The sequence below is a fragment of the Lissotriton helveticus genome, chromosome 7, assembly GCF_964261635.1.
Source record: "Lissotriton helveticus chromosome 7, aLisHel1.1, whole genome shotgun sequence".
In the NCBI taxonomy this organism is placed as follows: domain Eukaryota; kingdom Metazoa; phylum Chordata; class Amphibia; order Caudata; family Salamandridae; genus Lissotriton; species Lissotriton helveticus.
In genome coordinates this window covers 786,210,057-786,233,457 of record NC_136068.1, presented here as the reverse complement: position 1 = coordinate 786,233,457, position 23,401 = coordinate 786,210,057, and the positions used below count along the sequence as shown (strand labels likewise).

General features: G+C 46.0%; 1 protein-coding gene across 2 annotated transcripts in view; it reads right to left on the bottom strand.

Moving 5' to 3' along the window:
- Window positions 1-641: 641 nt before the first annotated feature.
- WNT8A (Wnt family member 8A) overlaps window positions 642-23,401 on the bottom strand; it is a 237,759-nt gene continuing 214,999 nt past the window's right edge. Inside the window, exons 1-6 of one of the 2 annotated variants that reach the window (XM_078650681.1) lie at window positions 5,678-5,789; window positions 5,536-5,569; window positions 5,129-5,267; window positions 4,156-4,281; window positions 2,861-3,003; window positions 642-1,732 (exon numbers count right to left, since the gene is read on the bottom strand). In XM_078650681.1, the coding sequence (XP_078506807.1) occupies window positions 1,169-1,732; window positions 2,861-3,003; window positions 4,156-4,281; window positions 5,129-5,267; window positions 5,536-5,569; window positions 5,678-5,748 (1,077 nt within the window). In that variant the 5' untranslated portion in view covers window positions 5,749-5,789 and the 3' untranslated portion in view covers window positions 642-1,168. Of the gene's footprint in view, window positions 1,733-2,860; window positions 3,004-4,155; window positions 4,282-5,128; window positions 5,268-5,535; window positions 5,570-5,677; window positions 5,790-23,401 lie in introns of those variants that run through there. The other variant, XM_078650682.1, reaches the window with a different exon arrangement.

Sequence of the window (23,401 nt, the reverse complement as noted above, 5' to 3'; positions counted from 1 at the left end):
AATGCCACAGTAGCTGAAAGCCTTAAAACTATACGTATTGTCTTGACAATGCTATTCGTTGGTTTTATAAGCAACACCAAAATACCCATAACAAGCAACATTGCTTCAACTGAAAACTATTAGGACACTTGTTTCCCTCTTTTTCACAAGGTCCATATTTTAAGCCTAAAAACTGTAAATGGTCACCCTGAACAGATGGTAACCTTCCCAAGGACAGAAGTCAAGTGAGTATTCTTGCCCATGCAACGTCTTGCATACTAACACTCTCGATTTAGGCAAGAGAGCCAGAATTTCACAAGCCAAAAATGTTTTCCCCAGAATTGAAAACCAGAGCATAGTCTTGGCTACACAACGTCTTGGATACATTGCAACACTCACGATAGCAACTAGAGGACGGAAGTTTGTCATTCTTATTACACATTAAAGACTGAGGAGTCCTGTTGTAAATAAATAAAAATACAGAAGACGATTCAAAATGATATTTAGTAATATTTATGAATACGGTTTTGGATTATACACAAAAAGATGCATAACTTTTACATAGTTTTGTGCTACAAATCTGACTTGCTTTTTTTATTGTCTGGTTATGTCGTGTGGCTCGAAATGCACACTGCTCTTTCGAAAAAAAAAGATGAGGAACTCTGTTTAAAACTGTAATGCTTTAGTATGTCTTATAATTTAAGGCCATTCATGTATCTGTAAACATGTGAAAACGTGTAAAATATAAAAACGATTGTGTCACTGAAAATATCACCTTAAAATGTAACACTGACATAACATGACTGCACAATCCAATAGAATATAAACAAAATATGTATTTAAATACTAAGTAGTAAAGAAAAAACTGCGGATATATCTGGCAAAATACACTGTAAAGCACGGTGGTTATGCCAAAACAGATCACTGCAGTGAAAAATCCGTTCACAGGAGAAAGTGCATGTGTTTTATAATAAACTATATTTACAGTTAATTTACAATCATGACCCATCTCTTTACAAAGGTATGAGCATGTTTTCCTTAGACTTCTCTTTTGCTAGACATAAATAAGTGATTGTAAAAAATAACAGGCAAGTAAAGCAATGGGTAGGGGTTGTGGAAACCCTTTTGTCAAGGCGTGTCTCTGTTATGGCCTCTGTCCGTACAGTCCTCTTTCTATGGCTCGTGCACGTCATCGCCGGTGTGGCCTATGTTTCCGTCGGTTGCTGTTCGGGGATTGGTCCCGCTCCCTCCGTGAGCAGTAATGCTTGGTGACCACCTGGCGGCACTGCTCGCATTTGACGGTGCAGCACCAGTGGAACTTGCAGTTGCAGCTGGTGACGGTCTCGGTCCGTTTCTCCTCCACCTTCAGGCCGCACTCGGTGCAGAGCCGCCGGCAGCTCCGCTTCTCCCACTGCGACAGGTTCTTGCCGCTCTGCAGGCACTCCCGCCCCTCCGTGCCGTGCAGCCCGAGGCTGGCGTTCCTCACGCAGTAGTCCGGCGAGTCTTCGAGGTAGATGAGCTCGGTGGCCACCAGCGAGCTGAAGGCCTCGGCTATGGCCCCGCGGTTGTCGGCGCTGTTCCCCGCGCGCATCCTCCGCTTGTCCATCTCAAGCTTCAGGGACTGGTCGTGTTTTATCTTCAGATAATTTCCGATTTCTCTGAACTCTGCCAGCTGCAGCCAGCAGGTCTGAATGCTGCAGCTCCCGGACACCCCGTGGCATTTGCAGGTCCGCTTCATAGTTGATTTTACAGCCTTAAAAAAAAAAGAACGAGAAAGGTTTTTTTTTTTAGTGTTTACTACTTATACATTATTGTGGTTAACATGGCACGAAGCCCTTCTGAGAGACCAAGTAAAAGGCGCGAGAATGGCAAGCGGACGAGATACCAATGCCTTTAATCCCTGTGAAAGTGAGAAATCCAATTTACAAGATAAGACGATTCAGTAGGAATCCTCAGCTACTTTTGTTATGGGCGGTTGAGGTCGAGTGACTGCATTGTCAATGAGGGCAAAGGCGGTCTAGTTCTAATCCTAGCTTCCTCAGTGGATGGTCACTTTGTATCATCTTGAACAAATCGTTTAAGCTTTTTGTGCTCCAGTTCCGTTATCAGCTACTGTTGGAAGAGCTTAGAAAGAAATTTAGCGACTTTTATGTGACTGCGTTTACAGTTGTCAGTGAGCTCAGACTGGGGTGGGGGTCTTATCCCAGTGATGGTCCACCACATACCCTGCACTTCCGCATCTGCGGAGACTTAACTAACTACTAACAAGTTTGTATTTTCACCAGAGCGCCTCAAAACGTTGACATTTGTAGCTCATGTAAACCAGGTTCAGCTTTTTTTAACTGTCTCTTTTTTCTCAAGAGAAAATGCATTCCAAGTGCTTTATGAATTTATCTAGGCATTTGAACCAGGCAGTGCAGAGAAACATAAGCGGGACACACAGAGGAGCGCAGGTTTGGTAATTACGTTTAGAGGTAGCAATGTTTATTTTGAACGTATTCACAACGCGGTGTTAAGAGTTGCCTTATGAGCGTTCTCAGTGCTACCAATGAAACATCAATGCCCCCCTCGGATCTAACCGAATCCGAAAATCCTCTGGCAGTAGTGCGGTTCTCCCCTAGTGGTAATTGCACTACCTACATAGGCATTTAATAGTACAATACATTTAATAGACTATGTTCCTGTCAGTCATCGATGCTCACAATACTGACATCGGGAGGTTGACAGGTTAAGCTAGTCCTGCTACGATTCGGCCCTGCGACCTATAAGTGCATTTCTTATATAGAGCTGTGCAACACGACTAATGGCCCGCTTTACAACGTTTAATCCGCATGCACGTGAAGTAAATACTTTTTTTATTGACATCAGGATGCGTACTTACCAGCCTGCCTGCCTCGTTGTTGTGCAGGTTCATCAGAGCCCTGGAGTCCTGGCCTGTCTCTAAGGCGTCAACGAACAGCTTGGAGATCCTCTCTCCGAATTCCACGTTATCACTGCAGCCGCCCCAGACCCATCCTCGTCCACCTAAGGCAAAGAGAGACAGTGGAAATGTCAGGAGGTACAGACTGCAAATAATTCATATCATTGCTTTGTAAAACCAACCCGTTATCACATCACACGTCGAAGTGATGTCTATTTTCTCAAAGACAGGAAAGCGCGTTTGGTAGCAATAATGATTTTCTCCCAACGTATCCGATAGTTTTTTTTCGGAGACCCCCACTTGGATGGAGAGTTTCGGGTGTCTGCGCGACCAGGGCTAGTCTGATTCGGTTCGGCGAGTGGCTGTGCAGGAGATGCGCTTGCAAAGCAGCCCTAACCTCCCCCGCGAGTTCGCTGTCCCCGACCACACCCTATGTACCCGATCTCTCGCTGCGGCTGGGTTCTCCTCGCGCGGTCCGAGCCCCAATGCTAGGCAGGCATTGCACCAGAGAGTGGCGATCCTTAAACACTGCAGATATACCAGAGACACAGTGGTGAGCCTTGCGTAGTAGAGGTATCGCACCAGAAGCAGTTAAAGGCCAATAACCACTGCAGACGTGCACCACAAAAAAGGACGAACATGTACCCAGTGTCAGTGCTGCAGACACACCGTATGCAGTTCACTTACTGCAGCCTAGAAGCCTCACATAATGCTGTCATTGCACAAGTGACGTGATGGGTGATTGCCCCTGCGCTAGAAGCATACTCCGGAAACAGTGTTGGGCTTCGGGCACTGCAGGACAGGTACACATCAGAGAAAGGCCCAACCTCCCTCCCCTTGTTTCTCGCTCCGCTCCCTCACTTGCATACAGTCACTGTTCACCCCGATGCACTCTCTGCCCTTTGCAACACAGCCCTCTATTTTTTCTTGAAAACATCCGCACCAATTGATACACCAATTGCTCTGCTGGGGTGGATGCTTACTCTGCTTACACGGATCTCTGAAATGCATTGAGGAACTTTGCTCTGCTGCTCTCTCTAGCACTTTTCACTGATACAAATGACACCCCGGAAGGTAAGCCCTGCTTCTGAGCGGAGTCTGTTGGCTCGTGTGCGCACTTTGGGAGGGCAACATCTGCACACCCTCGCCCAGCCTTGCACAGAGGGGCCCGCCCGGGCCTCTGCAGAACGGGGCTCGGTTTGTGGCCCAGAACCAGTGAGCAGCAGTGCGCAGGCCTCAGAGGGGGGTGAACTCACCGATGCGGCCGTTCCTGGAGTCGTCGCAGCCGCAGTTGTCGAAGTCCCCCATGCTGCAGTTCCTGGTCAGCGTGTACATGACCCCCGCAGAGCTGATGGCGTGCACGAAGGACGTTTCCTTGGTAGCTGCAGGGAGAGGAATGAGAAGAGACGTTATTTCTATGAAACCAAACGGAGAACCCTCCATCCTCGGGGTCAGTTCTCACACAGAGATGAACAACTTCTGTCTTTGGGACAAGATGGCAAATATTGACACGGCTCTGCCAATAGCGGAACCCGGGACGAGGCGTATGGGGAAAGGGCCATCAGTCACGCGCTGCACTGGGAGGGTGCTGCTGCACCGGCGCTCGAGCACAAGCCCCGTCCCAGTGTCTCGGCACCCAGCCAGTGCAGCGCGGAGGCGTCAAACATAGCTGCGTTAGGCATTGGCCAACACTATTGACCCGTAATCTAATGTACATGATAATAACAGTTTGCCATTTTGCAGTTAATTACACCCATTATTAATATAGCGCCTGACTTAACTGTTCAGAGTATTCCTAGGTTTTTCAAGGACAGTTTTTGCATTACAGGACTCCGTAATAGTCATTTATCAACCCCAGAAGTTCAAAAGGCTGAGAAATTGATGTTGGGAGTGCCATATGTCGTCTTCTAATTGCATGCAGATTTCAGGAGCAGATGCATTCGTCCAGTGAGCTATTCTGCCAGCGTAAAAGCTTTGTGATGCAACAAGAAATATTAAAACAAACTATCAAAGCAGGGTTATTTAATGTAATATTTCCTTTTGAGGGCTCTAGTGAGGCAGTGTTAATATCGCCACATGGATAGTTAAATGGTGCACCCGTGAATATGTTTGACATGTCTATATTTAAGGACACGAAAGAAACCTTCTGACGGGAGCCATCGCTAACGGACGTGCCGTTTGGGCACCCTGCTCTCTGCACGGTAGACGCGAACAAGGGCAACACCTTACCGCTGCGGAGTCCGTTGTGGGTGGACAGCTGGAGGGCGCTCTCGGGGCAGTTCCATCGCTCCCAGGCGAACTGGAACTTGCATTCTTCGATGCCGTGCTGCGCTCCCACCGCCACGCTGGTGGAATACGTCAAATACGCCTTTAACACAAGCGGAGACAAGTTACATTCTCATGCACGGTTATCCCCACAGTTATATATTTCTTGTGAAAAGTTCAACCCTACAGCATTTGTTTGTAACAAATGGTTTCATTCAAATGCATTTTTGTGATGGGTTGCGGGGGAGAGGGGGGGACTCTATGCAATAGTTACACAGTAACTTAAAATGTACTTGTAACAAGTTTTCACAAATTCCCATTCTGCCCGTTACAGCAATAACGTTTTATATAGAAAACATTTCCGTATTTACCTTTGGGCCCGTCATCAAGAAATTGTTCACAGACCTGAAAAAGAGAGAACATATGGATGATTAAAGGTTTAAACAATTTATATCGGCAGATGGCATAAATATTTTTATATCGTATCATCTTAGGCTTCTGTGCAAATCCTACCAGGCTGATGCAGTGAAGGTGGTACAGAACACCCCAAGGGTGGTGAGGATGAAAACTTTGGTGTTTTTCATTGCTGCTGTGAAATCTTTCCCAGTTTGTATTCCACTGTTTGATGGCAGCCGTACAGAGCCAGTATATCCTTCTCCAGCACGCTTACTGAGGTTACAAAAACACATCTCGGTTATTTAAGTGGTGGTTAGGGGTGACAGAACAGCTTCCCCCTCGTTATCCAATAAACTCATTATCCCCCAAATCCGGAGCCAATGGGTGGTAAGACAGAGACAAAGGGGCGTGGCCTAGGGGACTGCACTTTTAGAAACAAGGGACGGATCTCCCCCAGGCCCTAACCGAAGTAGTGTAAACCCAGGCTCACAATAGCTAACTTTAATTCTATTACACATTGTCCAGGTTTCCAGGTTGTTGTTTGTGTCTGTGTCTTTCTGTGCTGAGGTAATTTGTTGCGTGTCTTCTTGTGTCTCGCGGAACATATACGTGCCTCCATCCACTTTTTACAATTTTATTTCCATAGATCCCTAGAGTGGGTTTGCTGAGCTAATTCGCGAGAACATTTTAAGTGATTCATTTTTTTTGTCCTTTTAACCCAAGTCTGTTCTGTGCACTCCGTTAGCAAAAGGAACGATGTAGCTATAAACATAGAGGCAATTCAAACATCACGGCACCGATTTACACCTATTCCTTATTCTGAAGTAGTTTTAAGCCTGTTGCTGAACACAATGGTTTCGAGTCCTGACACATCACTGGCATTATGTGTAACCCTGGGCAGTCCACTTATTCATATGCAACGAAGGCCGTTCCGAATGGCAGGGCGTAAAACACGTATATACTGTTAACAACATCTAGGAAAAATAAATTACCGACGTTTTTGGTCTGTATTTTTAATCTTGTTGTTGCTTTTCTGTTGAAATACTGCTGCGAACATACAGTGTGACACGTGTGGTTCTGACTGAAATATTTATTTTTATTAGTTTCATATAGCGTTTCTTCACCCAAGTGGTGTCAAATTTAAAATTCATTTGTCTGATCTCCGTAACAGTCTCTGGAAATAATGACATTTTAACACCTATTCCCAATTTTAGGGACGAGGGAAGATGGTTCTAGTTCTAGGTCATTATATTAACCAGTGACTGATCTTGTCTTGTGCATTATAAACGTATAAACGAAGGGCAGTTCGAACGAATGTTTATATGCCTTAAGAGCTAGGTACATCTGGGGATTTTCTTTAAAGCGCTAGGGTTGAGAAAGAAGGCGCCTTTGTTATTCGTAAGGGGCACTAAAACCATTACGTCATATATTACATTCTTCCATTGGAGATCATTCTGTAATAATGGCCACGGCGACGGGGGTCCCTCTGCATTCGGCGCTGTTAAGAAGCCAGAAGCATTAATAATTGCAGATCATTTTATGGCCATGCACCATAGCTGTGGAATTCTACCCCGGGCAGGCTCGAGAGACAGGGGCGTGGCGAGGGGCTGGCATCTTGGTCCATGGCTCCAAGTTTACTGGCAAGTCCCAGAATCTGCTTATCTCCCGGTGTCTCGTGAAAGGGCATCATGGGGGCAGTCTGGGAAAGCTGAGAAATCTAACACGTGCAGGGAGTCGTGGAGCTGTGTGATGACGAAAGGCTAATGAATGCAAAACCCGGCCTAATGAATGCAGATCTGCAGTGCTACTTCCCCATCAGAGTCAGTTTCAAGAAAGCAGGTTACTGAATCTGTGCCTTGTTCTGATTGGTAATGAGAACTGTAATATATCTTTTATATGGTGTATTGCACCCACTGGGAGATCGAAGAAGGGGTTATTTAGCACACCTTTTGCTGGATTGTGGCAACCCTGGTTAAGTGTCATGGGTGAAAGAGTGTTTGTGCTTGTAGTGTGGGAAGTTTTGCATGAGGCCAACGGAGTGCTCCAGTCATATGGTGCGAAACAGGCATGGGATCTATGCATATGAGTGATAGAAAAGAGTAAAGGTTTCAGAGGATAGCGCTTGGTTATGCACTTCACTGCTTGTTGACATTTTTCTAGGTCGAAGTATTACATAGTGGTTCATTAATGATACATTTGAACCTTCCTCGTGTAGAGGGTGAGACAGTTAGCAGGGGTGTGAGTGTCAAACGGTAGCATTTTCCTGCCCAGAATTCAGTGACTTGAGAGCTTTCTGATTCACATTGGAAGGACACTCCACAGATTGGTGATTTTTTTTAAAGCAAAAGAGACCCCGCAGATGTGAGATTTTCTAGACCTTGGAATGCCCATAAGTGGGGCCACTCTTGGTTTGTTATTCCTTCTTCTGTGGTAAATCGTGAGCTTGTGCTCTAGAGAGATCAGGAACAATCCAAGAATGGCTCTGCATGTAGTGCTTAGAGTCTTGAAAGAGATGCACTTTACTAAGGGGAGCAAGCAAAGCCCTTGAATGGCTGCTTGATGTGAGCAAGGCTTCGGAGATGCAGCAGCAGAGTAGTGGATAGGCTGAAGTCTGTTTTCAAGAATGGCTGTATCCCTTCATCTAGACAATCATCAAACTCTGATCTGAGTAGAACTTAAAGGATGTAGCCTGAATCCAGTGGAAGAACTCCATTTGAAAGAAGATGCAGCTCAAAATCCTCATGGAGAAGGGGCTTTTAGTTACCAGAAATGCCCCGATTACTTACCGGTAATCTTCATTACTCCGAGTATAGTCTTTCTCGCCACATGACTAACAAAGTGAGCTTCAGCTCCACACCAGAACCCTCCAAAGCAAAAAGTCAGCCTCCCATGCCTCCCCAATATGGCCGACCCATTACACCCCTGACCTCTATAAGAGGCGGGCCGGCCCAACCCATCAGCCTGAAACTACCAAGCATACACATGAAGCCGATAGCCAGACAGGGAGGGAGGCATGGGAACTCGTGGCGAGGAAGACTATACTCGGAGTAATGAAGATTACCGGTAAGTAATCGGGGCATTACCTCCTCGTTAGTCTTCCTCGCCACATGACTAACAAAGTGAGCACATACCAAAGCCATGCGGCTTCATGGAAACTCACAAGAAACCAACGGACCAGAATGGGACCCCCATGGAAGAGGACAAACCAAACAGGCCAGACAAACGGAAGAACCACCCAAGAGAGGCAACCACGAGCCAGAAGAACCAGCCCGGGACTAAAAGACAACGGAAGGACCGAAAACCCGGGCCCCCGAGACACAAAGTGCCGCCAGAAAAGGTGCCCACAGGAAAGACCGAAGGAGGACAGAGAAAGCACGGCACCAGACTGCACAGAGCCAAAAGGAACAGCAACAGGCCCCAGAAGAGAAAGCAGCAACCCACCAAGACAGCCCAACGGACAGCCAAAAGTGAGAGGGGGGGGCAAGAACCCATGACACAGAGGGCAACCCCACCACAGCGACCAACAAAAAAGCCACCGCAGCAAGAGAGACGCAGTCCGACGAACACAGCAACACTGCAAGGGAGGCCAACACAAAGGGACCCCCGGAAAGGATTGTGACTACGAGAGAACATAGGCAGGTACAAGGCAAGAAAAAAGACCCAGGAAGGAGCCGGAAATGACACTGAAGAGACCCGGCCACCAAGGGAACCCAACCAGACAACTGAGAAAGGCGGGAGGCCCAGAGGCCCGCCCACGGAGGCCGTAGGGCGGAAGGAACCAGGCCAAGCTACCAGAAAGGAAGCTAATGGCCATTAAAAGAAATCAGAGGTGCCTACCTCCGTACATGAGCAAAAAGAAACATCGAAACACCTGGACATGAACACTAAACTTTGAGGGGAAGAGTATAAGACCACAACCACTAGGCCACAGGGACTCACCAAGAGGACCCTAAGCAGAAGAAAAAACACAGAGCCCGAAGGAAGGGACACACAGCACGGCGGGACGAGACCGCTGTCCCAGGAACACCCCACAAGATGGAAGCGACCCGCCAAAGCAAGCACCCAGGAGAAACTGGGCAAAACAAGCCCAAGCCACGTCAACACTCCCAGAGAGCCACCGAGCCAACAGGCCCGGGAACCCCAAAACCAGGGACAAAAAAAGAGGACACAAAGCCACACCGAAAGCGCAGGACCCCGCCAGGGAGAAGAGAACCGGGAGTAGCACTCCCGGGCACACAACAGCACCGCCGGAAACAAAAACCAGCAAGGGAAAGCCAGAAAGCAGGGGCAGGACATGAAACCTGCGCCCACATAGGCCCAACACGGACCAAAGAGGAACATTGCCCAAGCCGACCATCGCAGCAGTGGACGCCAATGGAGACGCACTCAGGCGAGCACCACCAACCGGACAAAAACCCTGGCCAGTCCACAGAGTCCGTAGACCCAGAACCCCTGGAAGTAAAAGGACCCCACGAAAGTGCAAAGCCGGGGGCCCAAGGAGAACCCCTATCCAGGCATCAAGAGACCCGACCCACAGTACCATAGGAGAGCAGACGAGAACTTGGGCTGACAGGGCTGTACGGCCGGAGCCAGAAGAAAAGCGACCCAGGCAAGGAAGCACCATTGAGTCAAAAGGTCAACAGGGGCAAACCCCGCAAACACCCCGGAGCACGAAGCAGGGGAGAAACCGCCCAGGAGAGCAATCAGAAGCCCCCACAGGGCTGGGGCAAATCCCAGAGAAGCCAAGGAATGGGCGACAGAAAGCTGACCAACCGACCCGGCATCGACCGGGAACCCCCGCACGCCCCAAAGGGAGGCAAAGGCCCCCTGCACCCTGGAAGGACACGGACCCCACAGGAGAGGCAGCCCAAACCCAGGAACACCCAGGCTGCGATACACCAAGGTGCAAACCAGTCCAGAACGGGCCAACAACCCAGAGCAGAGGAGGTCAGATGCACACAGGGCAAGAAAGGTCACAGGACCCAGGAAGACCAAGGACGGAAGCATGACCAAAGGCAAGGCATAGTACCAAAAAGGCTGCGGCAGCCAGTCATAGATCAGCACAGAAGACACCCGAGAGGGTGTCACAGAGAAGAAGCAAAGGCCGCCAACACCCAGGAGGGGGAAACCAGAACAGAAAGACAACCTGACCCACTGGCATACAGGGCCACCGGGACAAGAAAAAGGCACACCCACGGGAACAGGCGGAGACGGGAAGGCCCACAGGGCACAGAGACCAACCGAAAGGGGAGTTACCCAACGGACAGACAGTGAAAGTACCGCAAGACACAAAGGCACCCAAAACACTCCCTGTGGAGGGCCCCCACCAAGGAGAACAACCCGGACAGGAACAGCCGGGGCCACAAAAAAACAGACGAAGGGGGACAGCCACCCAAGGGAGGAGACCCACCACAGAGCCACAGCACGATGGACCGACCCTGGGAGCCCAACAACCGGCAACCGGTGGCGACCCAGCAGAGGCGAAACATAACATGTAAGTGCAAAGCACACGAATCACCCAAAGGCCTCAAGGGGCCGAATCACAGGAGGCAAAGGTCACCTAGTGGAAAGGAACCCACAATATCGCCCCAGATGGAGGAAAAGACAGAGCAGTCCCGCCAGGAGAAGAACCTGCAACCATGAGGACAAACACAGGCCTCAACAGCGGACGCATGAGACCACCGTGCCATCAGACCCGGCCACGGAAAAGGTCCCCAAGCAGAGCCCCCAGGACGCGAGGGAAACACGACCGGGAGGGTAACGCAAGGCCGTCAATCGAGACAGGGCAACCGGGGACGCAACCGCCATGGACTGGAAAAGAAAAGGCCAGACTTTAAGAGCAGCCGCAGAGTAGTGGATAGGCTGAAGTCTGTTTTCAAGGATGGCTGTATCCCTTCATATAGACAATCATCAAACTCTGAGCTGAGTAGAACTTAAAGGATGTAGCCTGAATCCAGTGGAAGAACTCCATTTGAAGGAAGATGCAGCTCAAAATCCTCATGGAGAAGAAGGGGCTTTTAGCTACCAGAAATACCCAGCTGTAAAAGGGAGCAATTAGAGTCCATAATCGCCTCAAGGAGCTTACCTTGCTGAAAGAAGTCAGAGATTTTTTAATTTCAAAGCCGCTGTATAGTACAGCTTATACATTAGAACATAAACAGCACTCAAAGTACCATACTAGGAGAATCAATGGCCCAATATTATTCAGTTTCTGCAATTGTCTGAACAGTTTTTTTTTTTTAGCTAATTCATGAAATGTTGATGTTTGGTTCTGCCCTCATCACAGACAGGTTTTCAGCGTTCCAGACTTTGGAGCCCAGTAGTACAAGTGACTGACCACTGTGTAGTTTGAAAGATTTGTTGCTATGCAGTGGATCAACTTCAAGTATCACGAAGGTCCCTTTTTCATGTTCACAAAACATGCAAAATGCCTTCTAGGACTAGCACGGCAACAAACGTTATTACAAAGCAACAACAAGAACATGCGCTTAGGCTTAAAGGAAGAATATAGGATGGTGAATGATGAAAGTGGTGGTCATTAGACAACTAACGGAGAAAATACTTGGATAGATTGTTTATACCAATCTGTTTAGTTTGTTCCTGAAAAGGGCCACAGGCAGTTTTCAGTCATAAGCATATTCAAAAGGAGCAGTGGAAATCATTAATCTCTTGCTTCATTATTAGTTGATGTCAGGCGCTGAGCGAGTACTCACTTTTATGTAGTTTACAATATGAATCCTCTCTTCTCAAACAATGGTCATCTCACAGGAGAGAATACAGGATTTCGGATGTAGTAGACTGATTATTTAAAAAGATGTATATTTAGGGCTTTTCCGAAGACCGTATAATTGGTTGGTTGCTTTACTTCCTTATATCAAAAGGAAAATTGTTCTATTTTGAGAATGCACCACCACCTACAAAGTATCCCACATATCTGTACAGCTATCCTGGCTCTACCCTTGTTTCTTTACTCCTTCATGTTCCCCCTGTATTTATACCGTTTTGGCAGAATTTGTGGGGAGAATGTAAACTAGGATCATAATCTTGAGGGCCTATTTGTATGTGTTTTTTAGGTCCTGGCTGTGGGATGCATTGTCCTCAATCTGGGGTGCAGTAGCACATCTAGACCCACACCTATTGAGGGAATATCACTTCAAACAATGGAGGCAGAATTAATCCAGGGTCTGACTCACAAATACCTGTTGAGGGGAATGGGGGGGGGGGCAAGATAACTTCTGAAACAACACCCTTTCAGAACAGAATACTAGGCTTACACTAATTTTAAATCGTTGAATGTGTACTGAACAGTGCTTCACACATGCAAGACTGAAAAGTTAGAAGTAAAAGCATTTCTTTTTTGTGTGCCTGCTTTCAAGACATTTTTTGATGCAAACATCTGTCTACTGTTGTCAGTTGATAAAGATGTGCATAAAAAGCCATGGTTAGTCGCATGAGAATGCCTATGACCCACCCATGGATCGCCCCCTTGTAACAAAGTAATGAAAAGCAGCGCAAAGTATATTTGGGGCAGGCCTGCATCACTTTTGTGATGCAAATAGTAAATCTGCCCCATAATGTGTTATTCCAGGCTGTAGATCCTCTTTCCTGGACAGTTAGTGGCACATGATGCACTGTAATTAATTTTATTTATATGCTTCTATAGCGCAGGAATCGACCCCGGAGGGGTATCTCCGTGCTTGTGATCTTCCAAGATGCCAGATCGAAGTCATAATCATAGAGTGCCCTAGATCTTACGCAGCCGGAAACAAGTGTGTCTTCAGGGATTTCCTGAAAGCATAAAAGTTAGTGATTTGTCTCAAGATAAGGGGCAGAGTGTTCCACAGAGTAGGGCCCTTGTACGACAGGGCACGACCCCCTTGTCTTGCCTTCTTGATACGAGGAACCTGAAGCAATAATTGGTTGCTAGAGCGCAGCGAGCGGGTCGGAATATACAGCTGAAATAGTTCAGCCAGATATTTAGGGCCAGATCCATAGAAACATCTATGGATTACACAGCACACTTTAAACTCAATCCGCTGGCGAATGGGCAGCCAATGGAGTTTATACAGAAGGGGGCGTGAAGGGGACCTAGGAGGAGCGTCAAGAACCAGTCTGGCCGCAGTATTCTGGACCACCTGCAGACGGCTCAATTGTTCCTCATTGGCAGATAAGAGCAGTCCATTGCAGTAATCCAACCTGCTGACAACTAGTGTCTGAACCAGCATTTTCCTGTAACAATCATCCAGGAGCGGGAACACACGCCTCAGGAGTCCAATAATCCTGAAACAGGTTGCCGCTACCTGATTCACATGCTCCTTTAATAGTAGCGCCTGGTCAAGCCATACCCCTAAGTTTTTTACTGTCTGCTTAGGACAGGGAGCAGATCCTAAATCCAGGAGCCACCATTCAGGCGACCATAAGAGGGGGGCCTCTCCAAAAAGCATGACCTCCGTCTTGCCCACATTACATTGTAGGCAATTGGAGGCCATCCAGTCAGATACTGCTCTCATACCGGTGGCAAATGCGTGTTTAATTGCCGGTGTCAGGGTATGGAAGGGAAACAAAAGCTGAGTATCGTCAGCATACGATACTGGAGTGAACCCATATTCGCTCACAATGTCCGCCAGGGGGGCCACATACACATTAAAGAGTGTGGGGCTTAGGCATGAGCCCTGTGGAATCCCCTTAGTGAGCTCCCTTGAGATCGACTGATGGGAGCCCAACCTGACAGTTTGTGATCGGCCCGAGAGAAAACTCTTAAGCCAGGCCAGAGCCGAGCCGCCTATTCCCACCTTCCGCAGACGACCGAGAAGAATATCGTGTGACACCGTGTCAAAGGCAGCGGACAAATCCAACAGCACCAAGATCATAGAGCCCCCTCTATCCTGTGCCATCCTGATGTTATTGGTCACGGAGAGGAGGGCTGACTCGGTGCTGTGGTTAGGTCTGAACCCAGATTGAGAATGGTCCAGACCACCCGCTGCCTCGATGAACTTAGACAGGTGGGTGTTCACATGTTTCTCGGTCATCTTGCTGATATAAGGAAGGAGGTAGATAGTACGGAGATTGGAAAGGTCTGACCATGGGAGGGCATTCTTTCGAATAGGGTTCACTACCGCTTTCTTCCATTCACCTGGCACATGCCCTTCTCGAAGGGAGAGATTGATCACAGTTTGAATTCCAGGTAGGAGCAGATTCCTTAGAGAGCCCACCATCTTCGCTGGCAGAAGATCCATAGGGGATCCTGTTTTAATTTGACTGGCCAGGGAGATGACATCAGGAAAATTGACCTCCGGAAACGTGGTGAATAGAATATTACCACGCGCGGGTAGCAGAGGTGAAATAGGTGATATTGGGGAAGAGCTGGCGGTATTGCTCCCAACAATCACTGCCTGTTTAATTTTCTCGTAGATAAGCTCTATTTTATTCTCAAAGAACAAGGATATATCGTCTCACAGGGCTTGAGAAAAGTCATCAGGGCTCTCACAGGCCACTGGTTTTACAAAGGACTGTAGGAACTTATAGAGTTCTATGGAAGAGTTGCCTGCTTCAGCCAATTGTGAAGCAAGACAACTCCTCCTGGCCATCTTTATGGTTTTGTGATAGGAGGCCAGGGCATCAGTATACATTTTCTTACTAGCTTCCGTGTGTGATTTCCTCCAAGCTTTTTCGAGCTTTCTACACCTCTGCTTCTCCCCTCTAAGCTGTTCAGTATACCATATCTCTTGTTTAGATGCTGGATACTGTTTATGTAGCTTCAGAGGGGCCAGTAGATCCACTGCTTCTAAAAGAGCTTTATTAAACTTAGTTAACCCGGACTCAACATTTTCTGTCTCTGTGATGGTGGGTTCTTTCCATACCCTCTGTAATTCGTCTAGTGTTACTTTATGCCACGGTCTCCGCAAAATAGCGGGAAGAGATTTTTGATGTGGTATGGTAAGGCCAGAGAAAAAAAAATTCGACCATATGATGGTCAGACCAACACACTTGAGACGTTGACCAATATTTAATTTTGGGACAGTTGGTGAAAATTTGGTCCAAAGTATGTCCACCGATATGTGTGGGGGCCTTATTTTGAATCTCTAACCCTAATATTGTGAGATCTGAGAGTAATGATGCAGTATCGGGGTGGCTAGGGAGATCTGCATGAACATTAAAATCTCCGAGGAGAATAAAATCTTCTTTGGATTTTAAATATGGAGCCATAAATTCCACTAAAGAAAGTGAGAAGCCCGCACTTGGCCCTGGGGGCCGGTATACTAACGCCCCCTTCCAGTGAGTTCTTGAAGTGGAATTGATCTTAAAGACCATAATTTTCATCATGGGACAACTTCTTTGTTCTAGTAAAGTAATCTTCAAACCTTCTTCTCTATATACTATAGCAATGCCTCCCCCGGTTTTAATAGGGTGATCTAGTTTAAGGACCTTATATCCCATCGGGACCCCCAACGTAATGGCGGGAACTGTGTGGGGTTTTAACCAAGTTTCTGTGAGAAAACAAATATCTGGATTTACAGTATTAACCAGATCCCAAAATTCAAGATGCTGCTTTGGTAGGGAGCGAATGTTTAAAAGAAAACTTTTTAAACTATTCAATGGCGGGGTTTCCTCAGTGTACAGCTGGTGGGAGGATTAGTAGAAGATGCTTGGAAGCCAGGCCTAATAGGTGCCTTGAGTTTCCCAACATTACTACCAATAACCGGATTAGTAAAGGATGCCTGAAAGCAACAATGTAAGCATGAAAACGGGCCTTCGGGGCATGACAGGGAGCACACGGCACAACCTACCAGAGGTTCAGGCTGCAGATCTTTAAGCGCCTGGAATGAGTACCGGATACTATGTCTCATGATTACATCTAAATCCTTTGAGACAGAGCCCATGGCCCCGACCGGGCGCAGACGGGCTTCTCTTCGGCTTGTCTTAGGCGCACCCCTGCGCTCGACCGCTGCGCGCTCAGAGCAGAGGGAGGACTAAATAGCCCTTCCTAAGAAAAGCCTAGAACGCTAACCGCTGCTCCAAACGGAAGTGTGTCTGGCTCTTACATGTCTGCCCTCCGCTCAACGGCACTAATTGCCGAGTCGGAACGGGGCGGGCAGGCTGGAGTATCGAGCCCAGACTCCCCTATGTTGGAATGAGCCCCTGTTACCCCTTATGGTACCAGGAGTGCGGCGTTAGGAGCGTGAAGGGGACTGACCCAGTAAGTGACGGCAAATTTAAAAATTCACAAATTAAAACGTATTGTTTTAAAAACTAAATTCCTGGCGTCAGGTAGACAAACGCGATATTGCAAGCGTGTCTGGCACTCACATGACAGCTATGCTGGCGTCAACGGGTCGGGGAGACTCTGCCACCGTCCTCCCTACCGCAGTCAGCCGGCGATTATCTGCTGTCTAAATAGCCCTTCCTAAGAAAAGCCTAGAACGCTAACCGCTGCTCCAAACGGAAGCACACTGAGTCAGCTGCTCTAGTCTCAACGTAATACACATTTAAAAATATTTTTACAAGATATTTGGTATTCCTCACCTTCTCTCCAGGACATTTTGAACAATTGCAGCAAATCATGCAGTTTAAGCACATTTGTTTAGTTTTCGTTCTTTGCAATTATATACATAACATTCATTTGAAAAGAAGCTGCTACCCTAAGAGGGCATCCTGGCACTAAAGGATAAATAAAGGAGAGATAAAAACTACATTAATGTGGAAAAGCCACGTTTGAATTTTTTCAAGGACAGAAGACTGGGGTTACACTGTAGCTGAGGACAGACATAGTTCCATTAATTGAAGCCAGAAAGAAGGATCGGTTTTCAAAATGCGTTCCTAATAATAATAAGGCACAGGCGCTTCACTGATACATAGTGTAATGCTGTGGGAGAAACTTAAAGAAAGAGAGGGCCTTTTAATGCAGCACACAATGACAAATGCACATTAATTTGAAGATATATGTTTTGGCATCCCAAACTGAATAGAAAGCTGTAAGATGAGAAGGTAGTACAGAGCAAGGGGACAGCTTCGGATAATAAATGCAGTACTATTCTGAGTCATGAAAGGGGAACAAATGCGATAGGCAGGAAGCACCGGATAAAGTACATTTCCATAATCTAGTAGTGAGAAGAGAATTGACTGTGCAACAGTCTTGCAAACAGTGAATGGTATGAAGAGGCTTGATTTTGCGGTTCATATGAATGTTGTAAATGCACGTGGATGAAACAGGGTTGACCTGATCAGAGAAGGAGAGATGATTTTTGAAAAGGAATCAAAGACATTTTTTCTGAGTCAGGAGGGGGTTGGCCCAGCTCCAGCGGCCACCAAAGACAGCAATTTATGGCAGGAGGCCCTCTGAAAAAGAGGACCTCTGTTTTGTTGCTTTTAACTTTTAATGAATTAGTCTTCACCCAGGAAGCCACTGCTGGCAGAGAACTGCGAAATATCTCTTTGACATAGCCAAGATTATTGAAGAAGAAAACACTTATTTGGGTTTCAATTACTTAAGACATCAGTGACAAACCAATGGATCAGACGAATAAGGCTAATGAGTACAATAAATATTGAACAGTATGGGCCTTGGAGATTAGCCCTGAGGCAAATTCATAAGACAGAGGTTTTGAACCAAACTGAAATGGGGGATGTGAACTGTTTGGATCTTCTCAGGAAGAAAACAGGTGAGCCACACCAGAAGTCTACCTTAAAATTCAATTGGTTTCTGTTGATCGAAAAGCTCAAAATGGGAAACAGTGTCAAATGCCGCACTAGGAGGTAGTATCAATATCTGTTTGATCTAGAATCAGGCACAACTCATCTGATGGAGCACGGAGTAATACTTCCATTCCATGGAGAGGATGAAAGCCACCTTGTACATGGACAAGGAGTGGATTACTCTCGATGAATTTGGTGGTTGACATCCTTTTCAAGAATATTAGAGAGAAAAGACATCAAAGTGATACACCAGAAATTGTGAAGAAGTTTTGAGTCAGCTGAAGATTTTTTTCCAGCAGAGGAACGTCCAAAGCATTTTCATTCTTAAAACCAATGCCAAGGCAAAGGAGGTACTTCAAAGGAGGTTGGGACAGGAACTGTCAGTACCCTTATCTACGCTATTATCATGCACATTTAGTGATTAGGCTCGGCGGGTGACTGGCAGGGGATGTAGATAAAAAGAAAAATATAAACACATACACCTGCTTCTTCAGATGGCCAAGTCTTTAGAATGGCTTGTTTGATATTTTCTTGGAACTAGATATCCGTCCATCAGCCCCAGCCCAGTCCACAGCACTTCTGAGGTGCTGCAACACTTTCGGCCCAATGGGCGTTGCACTCCTGAGTAATTGCATCCAAGAGTGATGCCATATAGCCTCCCATTGTAAATTAAGTAAATGCCCCTGGTAAACAACATCCCTTTGTGATTATTCCTTTATTTGATGAAAATTCCAGTATGCATCTGGAATACATTTGCTATTATGACAGCGATAAACCTAACAAGAGTAAACAGAAACGGATTCCCAATCATCTGCCGTGCACCTGTCATTATGGTTACTATTAGATGATGTTTACGTAATCAACATCCTCAGGACTCCGTGCGGTAAGGATAGGTTTCCAGCGGGCCAACGCCTTTTGACAAAACGCTCAAAGGGGGCCCTCCTACGGTATTCATGGGGTTCAACTACCAGTAATTTTTAATTCTTTCCTTACACAGAAGGCTGTAAGCAAGCTAAACTGTAAGTACACGCTCTGGCACACAGTTGAGTCAGGGACGGCTGCGTCTTAGCGTGCGCAGACCTCCCGGCTCACCTCATTTGGTCCTGAAGAAAACCTAAAAATTACATAAGGTTGAAACATGTTGACCATATTCTCACTTCAAATTTGATACTCTCTGGTCACACCACGCCAATAGAAGTATCCCACTTGTTTTTAATAGTGTCACACTGACTCCAGAATAAAGTCTATAGGGAGTACATGTAGTACACTTTTTAATTTCACTCTTTCACAGCTCATAAGAAAATCCAGCTCCGCTGCAGTTGCAGGCGTCGAAGCACACCTGAGTCGCACTCGGTCGCTCATGTGGACCCCGATGATGAAGCATGTCACCGACCAGGTTGGTGAGTGAGGGGTTTATTAAAGAAAGAATTCTTTCTTTCTCCATTTTTTGCTCTCCGCGCTAGATCACTAGGACTCAGGTTCCTAGGGATACTCTTTTCTTTTGTTTTACTATTAGATGATCACAACAATCTTTTTGTATGAATAGTGGCCATATGATGGAGGATGGCTACTACTGACATTAATCGAGGCAGCTCACCCCGCATCTCCCTTCCCCTTGCTATTTGTCCATGGCCTGTGCCGAAAGAATATGCAATATTTCCTGCTAGAGCTCACTCTTTGGGAATGTTCCTGTCTGGTACCACATGGGCACTTCCTCCACAGTGCATTCTGAGATAACAAAGACCCATCATCCTTACTGCAGAATAAAACTGTAACCAAACAGTGCAGTGCTGCTCAACTGCCAAGGCCTGATCACATAAACATAGGCCCCACTCCTGCTAGTGAAAACTACCTATTGAGACAGACTGGTGCGGACCTTGCTTTGGTGCTTCCTAAGGATGGAGCTGCATTCTGCTCATTACACCAAGGTTAGGATTAAGCCAGAATCACTGCCAAAGCTCTACTTGCCTATACTGCTGATGACCTTGCACCCAGCCAGCTTAAGTACTCGAAAGATGTAAACACAGTCTCAAGACGCCCTCTCATTTCGGGATTAGAATTCCCTTCTTCAGGGGCTTCTACAAATACAAAAATAAATACCAGATTGTGAATTTTCTCTATTGTATACAGGGAGGAACACCACAATCGGTTTTTTTATGCTCAGAAAAACAATGAACGATGAGATATAAATTCACTGAACGGTGATCATGATTGTGCTACCACTCGTAAACAAAAACGTGTGACAACGAAACAGTGTGAAGCAGAGTTCCCGTGGGATCTCAAACAATTGACACAAAATAATGAGATGTGTAAATATATCCACCTAAATATATGTGCACCGAATACCCCATGAACCACTGCAATGTACAACTGCAGTGGTATGTGAACAAACACTTACTGAATGTGTCTACAAGCTCCTAGTACCAATCAATTAAGACTTTCACTGTTGTGGTCACACAAACATAGAATATCCTAAATATATGATATCCAGCATCTTGAAAAAGTGTAATACCTCTAGATGATCAATGTCCAAGAGGAAACCGCAAAGCGTCGCTCAATAAGTACTCTAAGTCCGTTATTCAAACTGGCAACGCTGAAGAAACATAAAATAACAATATTGATACTGCGCACAGCATCCAATTATATACCTACCAGTCTGCCGAAGTACTTGTAAACCGTTTGGAAACGCTGTGTGCTGTGAAAACCTTGACTAGTTAACACAACAACTCAAACAACTTGAATTCATTTCCAGTCAAGGTCCTTGAATCAACGACTTCATGCCTCCACGCTCATCCAATACCACAGGGTCAAAGAATCCCACAAGGTTTGAGATTGCCAATAAAACTTGTTATACAGGTTCCAGTTCAATAAGGTGTTTATGAAAAAATGGCAAGCCATTTTGAACAAATGCTAATTGGATTTAATACTTTTGCTAATAGAAGAACTCTCATGCACAATCAGAGAACTGGAGGAGGAAGTAGAAATGCTAAAATCCGATTTGACATCAAGATGCGAATAAGAATTTTGGAAGAAAACCCTTGAGGTATTGAAAAACAAACTGGAAACTTATGGCAAAGAAATACAAGAGCGAAAACTGAGAAAATTCAGACGTGATACAATTGATTATAAGCTCAACTGGGTGTACACATGGGTTGAGTTTTATGCTTGCAGAAGTATGACCCTGAAGCCTGCTACATCCTCACAGGAGAGTATAGTCTCTGATCAAGAAATCAACGCCAACAGAACACCATTGAGTATCAGTCACCACACAGAGGGTACATCTCAACAACTAGTAAACATTTCTAGTGTGAGCACTCAAGCTACGTTGTCTTCTTTTTTAATGAGTGGTCAGGCAACAGGACGCCCACCAGACCAAAGCGCTCCAAAAAAACACGTAGTGGTCAAAGAAAAAGATCAGGACGGTCGGAACTTGCAGAGCAAACCAAGACTTGATTATGAACATTTCATCTATAACATTGACAGCCTAACAAAGAGAAGTACTCTACAAAGGAACATCTTTCATGCCCACATATGACAACAACACATTGGAACTAGAGATATCAGTCTTTAAATTCATGAGAAACGAGACTACGACATTTTTTTACAAACATTTTACCGGCGTCCCAAGATTCAGAAAAGTTCTCTAAGTTGTCAACACAAGATGACATTCCATACCAGGAATTTAAACCCTGCAGCACTTATACAGCTCTGGTACCGCATAAAATGTTAGACACTTTCGAAACTATGATCAAAAAGAACTTTTCGACACTTAATCTACAATCTAAAACCAGGTCAAATATATCCAAATATGAAAGACGAATTCTGAGACAAGTTGCCAATAATCAACAGTTAACTTTTCAACTAGCGGATAAAGGTAGAGCTCTAGTTGTCATGGACAAAAGTTTTTATGAAATGAAGGTGGCTGAACACCTACGGGATTCATCTACATATGTGCAGCTTGAACATGATCAAACTCAAGAGCAGGGGATTCCTCCTCTGAGGGTTTGTGACACCCTGCGGCCCCCCCCCCCCACCGGCTGACGCCGGGACCTTGGGAGCAGCTCTCCGGTTCCTAGAGTCACAATTACCCCCCGCCCCACATCAGAGGATTCCTACAGTCTTGAGGGCAGTGGAGGGCTCGGGGACGCTGTTTAATTCACCAGGAAACCTGCAAACCCCCCCCTAACTCACAGGCTTCACGACAAAAAAAAGGTATTTCTTTTGACCATCGCTTGTACTTTTGCAAAATCCTTTGTTCAAAATGGCGGGGTGCTAAAAAGAAAGGCAATAAATCACCTCCTGTGCCTTCAGATGCCCACGAGGCCCCTTCAAGATAAGACTCCCTCACAGCAACTCTGGAACTGGGCTAGCTTGAAAACGAAACTGCCCTCCCTGCTCACAAAGCCACAAAAATAAAAAGAGGACTACTGTCTCTTCTCCTCATATGGGGCGGCCATCTTTGCCCAGTCTCTCTCTCGGGTGGCTAGCTTGGGTTTACACCCTGGTGTTTACTCCACTTCCTAGGGTCTACCTCATCACTACCTCAACACTATATTTTTACTTGTATTATGTTCACTAGTGACAGAATGTCTGTTCTCTTCTGCAGTATTATACCTCTACCTGTCTTGTTGACATTTTTGCAGTATTATACCTTTACCGGCATGTTTAGACATTTTTGTAACTGGCGCTCTGTTCACTTTCACGTGTAACACACAGTCTGCTACCTCTTTATCTGGGTTCACACTATGTGTATCCACTACCTCTTGTGTTAGAGACAGTGTTTTTGCCTCTGTTAATGTTTAGACAATGTTTTATCTATATCATATTATTACTTGTATCTTGTACACCTTATAACCTACACCCAGTTCACTTTCTCTTTGTGACGCACCGATTGCTACCTCATGTACTCTGATTGCTCACTAATGTAAATGCTACCTCGTATATCACTATTATATTTTTACTTGTATTTTATACACCTGTGTAACCTGCACCCAGTTCACTTTCTCTTGTGACGTACCGATTGCTACCTCATTTATTTTGATTGCTCACTAATGTCACTAATTTCATTGTTGATTCTGACTGCTACCTCATATACTCAGTCTGCTCACCATTGTCACTATCGTTACATGTAATTTGTTGTTTGCACCT